At 42.3% G+C, this 6,538-nt stretch overlaps 1 protein-coding gene across 1 annotated transcript; it reads right to left on the minus strand.

Annotated features, from left to right (window-relative positions):
• Window positions 1-3,478: 3,478 nt before the first annotated feature.
• On the minus strand, window positions 3,479-5,077 carry LOC148936948 (uncharacterized). Its single transcript, XM_089075347.1, has one exon. The coding sequence runs from the start codon at window positions 5,075-5,077 to the stop codon at window positions 4,577-4,579; it is 501 nt and encodes a 166-aa protein (XP_088931473.1). The 3' UTR covers window positions 3,479-4,576.
• Between the last annotated feature and the right edge of the window lie 1,461 nt (window positions 5,078-6,538).

The following is a 6,538-nucleotide window of genomic DNA, read 5'->3' on the forward strand; positions in this document are numbered from 1 at the left end:
TGTGTGTGTGTGTGTGTGTGTGTAGATATCTCTCCAATTGTTTACAAATAATGCATTAGTAATAACCGGTATCATTCGAGCATTTTTGCCAGTAACGTCAAACAAACGCTTTTGATTATAATTTTTATCAGTACCATCCAAATAGACGCTTCTGATTTTTATTATTCGAATCATACTGTAATATGAAGTATAGAATGGACTTCTTTATTCTCATGAGAATGCAATTGATAATTTTTTTTGTCTTTCTGATTATTTACAGATAATCTTTGTAATAACCAGTACTATCAGATTGTTTATAAATTATTTATTTGTTATAATCAGTACTGCCAGAACTGACGCTTCATTCGTTTTATCGCAAATATCATTAGAATGGATGCTTCTGATTATAATTTTTATCAGTACCGTCCAAATAGACGCATTTGACATTGACAAACTTTTCACCATTGCACTAATTATATAATTGTGGATAAAATAATTATGAAAAGAGCGCTTTGTTCCGAGCACATAACTAAGTGTCACGCTCTGTCTCGATTCTAATTATTTTGACCATACCACGGCGGGTTCACATGTGCGAGGCACGCATCAAAAGACAAGACACGTACATATGCGCTCGGCGCTCGGTTGGGTTGGCCGAAGAGAATAGAAATATCAATCCTACTCTTTCGCACCGAAGCATCGTGAGTAGAGAATAGGAATATCGTTGTACTCTCTCGCGCTCGCGACGCGTATGAAAAGGAAATAGAAATATTATCGTATTCTTTCGCGCAGTATGCGCAGTATGCCGATGATCCAATGTCTTTTGATTATCGTTCATTATTGCTAACATAGTATAGCGAAAGAATTAAAAAGAATAAACAGACATTAATAATGCATGAAGAGAAATCGTTATATATAATTGTATATAATTTTATGTATAAAAATTATAATTGTGTAATAAATAAGGATGTCTATGAAATTATTTTCTCAGTATAAATGTATAATATATGTTTCGAAAATCTTTAAGAAATTCACAGTTTTGAGTAATTACTTATAAATTCGACAAGACATTTATTGAACGATAAATGAAATAATCAAATTATATTATTTTTTCTTTCTCTCTCCTTTTTGTTTGATATAAACAAAAATATGCGCAACTTGTTGAATTTATAATTAATTTGTAATTAATTATCTGAAATATAATAAATTTTTAAGAGTTGGAATGTATACAATGGATGGTATACAATAAGATTGTAATAAGAAAATAATTTCGTATTTATTCTCACTCATTTATTAGACTCTTACAGTTATTATAATCTTATAAAATTATATAATAGGTCATTATGAGTATGACAAGTAAAGCATATAACAATTTTTGAATTTTTTCATACATTATTTTCATATCTACTTACTCTTTTTAATTCATACTATATATATCAACAATAACGAGCGGCGATCAGGTAACATCGAAGACGCTCGATGACCGTACGCGACGGTGCGCGAAAGAGTAATAATAATATTTCTATTTTCTTCTCATACGCGTCGAGAGCGCGAGAGAGTACAACGATATTCCTATTCTTTACTCACAGCGCATCGGTGCGAAAGAGTAGGATGATTTCTGTTTTCTTCTGCCAATCCAATGTTGCCGAGCGCCGAGCGCACATGTACGTGCCTCGTCTTGCGTGTGTATGCCTTGCAGCGGCCAATTTCGAGAAATAAATTTATCCGAAAAATTTGATATGCGATAGTAAACAAGAGAATGAATTAATAAATTGTGTATGTAACAATGCAATAAAGTATAGTCTTTTTCGCAAATGTCTGTATGCACGTTTTGTTAACTATTCAATCATGAATATATCAAAAATATTAGAATTGTTACGTCACGGGCGCCGACGGTCCGCGGGAGCGGTACGCCGCGTAGCACCGGACAAGGGGGACACGTCTGCCGATCGGTAACGCTGCCAGCGATCGAGTGGTAAATCGCCAGCAACGAAATTGGATCGAGGTAGAGAGTTGGATATCCTCGACTGGTTTTTATTCTTTGCGTTGGAATAATGACTGAGAAAAGTTCAATAGTCGCCGCGAAATAATCACGTTGGGTGCGGAACTCGATTCATCAACGTAATATCGTCCCTCAGCGTTCTCGATTATTTCCCCCCCTCTCCTTCAAGGATTTGTATGACGGCTATATATATTTCGGTACACTCTTCGCAATGTTCTATCCCGCGGATAAGAGAGAGAGAGGGACGTAGCAACATTCGCAGAAATCCACGGGTTCGGTGTACCCGAATTTGAAAGAATGAGACAAAGCGAGACGGTACGTAAGCGTGCCCTCGGGTATTAATTCTTTGCAAACAATAGCAGAGAATTTCCGCGCTGTTGGGTAAACATCTAGCGGCTGAGTCATCTACGCGACGGTAACCGAAGGCGGTGATGCAACGCACCGAGTTGACGCGATAATGGAAAGCGGCGGCTGGATGGGTGCGTGAACCGCGTGTCAAATCAGTTCGAGGAAGGCACATCACGATCATTAATTAAAGATTCTGATAAATGTGAAGTGCGTCCGCACATGATGCTAAATAATTTCGGATATTTCAATGTATTCTCAAGAGGTTAAAAACGGGCACTTGAACGTGCATTCCTCGAGTGAAATCGCTACGCTTAGGTAAACAGTACTAAAAAAAAAGGGAACGGTCGTAAAACCCTTCCGGTCGGGTCGTCTTCCCTATCCTTGTGCGATAATGGTCACGTTTGCTTACGCAGCGAATTCCTTTGTTGAGAAGAAGCGTAGTGGAATATGCACGTGGCATGCAATTTTAATATGTCGTTTAATGAAATTATCGCGAGTATGCGCAGCGGGCCTTCTTACGCGTGGGTCAGCGGAACTTGCACTTAGTTTATCAAATTGGTTCACCTACCGTGACTTAAGATGATCGTCGTAGATATTCCTCGAGGGAGATCCGAGGTCGGAATTGTAGATCGCACGTCAAGGAGGCGGGTGCTGGCGGGGCTGGCCGTCCACTCCAGAGCTTATCATGCACTAGGAGTTCGTATTCTCCGTCAAATTCTGTTTCCCTGCCAATTATCTCGTTGTAATTGAAGATGGTTGCCACGTGGAGGTCGTACTCGAGATGCCGGATGAAGGTCTTGCGACTGCCATGATTCTTCCTGTCTTTCGGCATTCGTGTGAGGCTTCGAATTATTCAAATATTGACGGAAGTAAAACAATGGTTATCGTTCGGCAGCGAGCCAATACGCGTCGCGTTTTGACTTCGCGTAGGAACGATGGTGTTTATCGCGACCAAGAATTTTGAGTCTCCGTCGTGGTAAGTGCGGATGGACGCACAACACCTGCTCCAGGAGACGCTCGGCGTTCTTGTTTTAATCAACGCTATGTAGTTTAAGAATTTATTTATTTATCTCGCGTGAAGCCTCACGAACCTCGCGAACACTTTTAGTTACTAACGAGACGATGGTGCGAAATAAAGAAGAGAGCACGTGGTTGTGGTACGAAACTGTATATATTTTATAAAACAGAATACACTCGCGATTTAACATTAGACTAGTAATATTATTAACACTAACTATTACTTTAAAATTAATACTTAACTAGAACTCGATTAACTTAACTAGAACTTGAATTCGATTTGAGAGTTGAGTTTGAACGCGGAGTATGTCGCGAGGCGCTCGTGCGGAGCGCACAAGAGTTGCGTCTTCACGAGTTGGCGGCGCAGACTCGAGAGTGACTGCGCTTCGGCAAGCGCTGCTATGCTCTGCGGCGGCGGCACTCCGGCGCAAGATGGCGGATGGCGTGGGTACGCCATCGCACGTGGTGGCGGTGGTGGTGCTGCATTGGATGGGCGTTTCTATGTCGTGCGTCGGTCGCCCAATCAGGGCTCGGCCGGCAGGGGACTATGCACAGTCGACGGAAATGCGGATGCTCCATATTTAATCTGATCAATGGTATTATTACAGATACCGATGCTTAAGATATAATTGTTAATGTGTTTTATGTTAATATATATATATATATATATATATATATATATATACAGTTACGTAAAAAAAATGAAATGTTGTGCGATATTGCTGTACATTGTTATTAATTTTGATTTATAATTGATAATTGTGACGGTGCTTGTTTGATGGTAAAAATAGTAGAAATTGTTTATATACGTATTTTTATCTAGTAGAGGACGATATTTATTACTGGTTCGCTTAATGCTACGGTGTTGATAATTATTCCGGTGACTTATATTTAACGCATGCGCTATAGTATATAGTGTATAACGATAGGATGCTTCTACACCATACGTTGGACGGTGGGAGAGCCGGCTATTACCGTCCGTATTGACGCTATAGTTTAATACAGTGGCGCTTCTGCGCAGATAAGTAAGAGAGAAGAAGGATGAAAGAAAAGGAAAAGAAAAAAAAAAAAAGAAAATATACCTGACGGCTCTCCTGACGTTACACTTCCCCCCTCGGAAAGAAAATGTCGGGCGTATTGCACGACATTTTCCTACTTAGCGCTATTAGGGTAAAGGAAGAATTACTTCGATTTATATATATTTAATCACTACACTTTTCATACTAATAGTCTTTAAACAACGTCCTCGCATAGGTATTTTCGCAACTCCCTGTACGAGCGCGCGTGGTCGTTCGTTTCGTCTCCCTTTGCAGTGGCTGCCAATGGCTCGTCCATGGTTTCTCGTTGTGGTGGCATGAGGCGTTCGGCGCTGGGCGAGTCGGGCTGACTTATCGGCTTCCCCATATGCAGCAACAGATTAGTGATCGATGACCAAACGGTTCCCAGCAAATGGATGCTCCAGCCATAAATTCTATGCAATGCATATCCATGAATAATCGTGTCGATAACCAGTTTTATTATTCTGGCTATCACAAATATCGCCAGGACTCCCGCGCTGGCGGATCCAAAGATTACGAAGCCGTTCCAGAGACGCTTCCCTGCGCTCTCGGCAATTTTGTCGAGAGCTTTCTCGTCGAGCAGATTCGCTATCGAGATGCTTCTCCCTGGGATACCTTGTCCCAGTGCTCCTCGTGCTATGGTATTTAGCATTGAGGGTTTCTCGACCGGGAACATGATGTGATCTCTCAGGCGATCCAAGTCGTCAGCGGAATAGATCCCACTCGTGGCGAGTGCGTCCGGGCTTACGTATTTCCAACTTGGTTTTGAGAGCGGTTGTATGATAGGGGGCGGAAGTGATTCCAGCGGTTTGGTAGTTAGTCTATACCAGGCGCCGTGCGTGCTTGTACATGTTCGGTAGCAGCTCGTTACAATCCTTGTGGATGCCTGTCTTGGTGAGTATCCTTGTGCGTGGCAACAGAAAGTATGTTATATTCTTGTATGTCACTGGGAGTTCATTATAACAACTTTCGTATGCCTTAATTTGCAATTCACTGGGACACATTGGATAATATGGATGACTTCTCCAGCGGTCATAGCGGTATAACCTGGGGATTTCATAATTCGATAGGCCATCTCATCCGGCGCTATCATGACAGAGCGTTCTGCAGTATTTGCCGCTCCAGTGCGCACTTCTGTTCCATGATATCGTGGTAAAGTCGGGTAAGTTGGTGCTTCACATGTTTTTCCACGTATACAAATTTTGAATTAACGTAGGCGAATATGTCCAAATTGTTCACGGAGATTCGTGATTTCGCCCGGAATGTTTTTCCTCTCTGTGTTTCTAGGATAATAAGTTTTGGATGTTCCGTGCGATATAACTGGTATCCACAGAGATTGAATTTAGAAGATTTCGCCAGTGCAAACGTCGTGTCTTTCGTTGTCACTGTGTATACTACCGGAGCCGTGTTGTTTGCCTTGGGTGACAGTTTGGTTGCCATGCCTTCGTATAAAATATCGTACTGGTCGAAGTGGTGTCCAAAAGGTCTCTGTTCCGTCGTAGTCAATGCAGTTGCCGTATTGTGCTTGGCCGTTCCGGTCGGCAGGTTAATCATATCTGCTGATTGTTTGTACGTGATGTCGAAAGATCGCAGGACATTTTTCAAGGCGGCCTGCACTATCACGCCTTCCCAAGTCCCGAAGCCGTCCGAGTACTGGGTCCCGGTGCAGCTGCCATCGGTATGCGCGACGCCCGTCATGGTGGCGCTCCTGTGATTAGTGGTGTTGACTCTGAGGCGGTTTATAACAGCGGTCCCGACATTAAGTGTCCCCGTGTTATGAATTCTTTGGCAGTTTTCCTTGCCGATTTCCTTTACGTATTGTTTACGTCCGTCGGAGACTATTGATACGTGAGAATGCATCCCGCAGTAATAAATTGTGCGGTCGATCTCCACTCTGCACTGCACGGCTGTGATACTTTCATATTCGGAAGTCTGCATTAGCTGGACATATGTCTCTGTGCTTTCCGGCTCTAGATTCTCGACATCGCATGTGCCAATGTCTAATAATGATAATGTGGTGATGTTCAGCCCGCTGCCCCCGCAGTCGTAGCCCATGAGACCGAGATATGTTGCTGGCAGTAGTATTAGGTGGACTATTCGGTGTAGCTCCTTGAGCTGATGATCCTTTAGATGTCGA

Source organism: Pogonomyrmex barbatus, unplaced genomic scaffold, assembly GCF_055798465.1.
Source record: "Pogonomyrmex barbatus isolate J1 unplaced genomic scaffold, ASM5579846v1 scaffold19, whole genome shotgun sequence".
Taxonomy (NCBI): Eukaryota; Metazoa; Arthropoda; class Insecta; order Hymenoptera; family Formicidae; genus Pogonomyrmex; species Pogonomyrmex barbatus.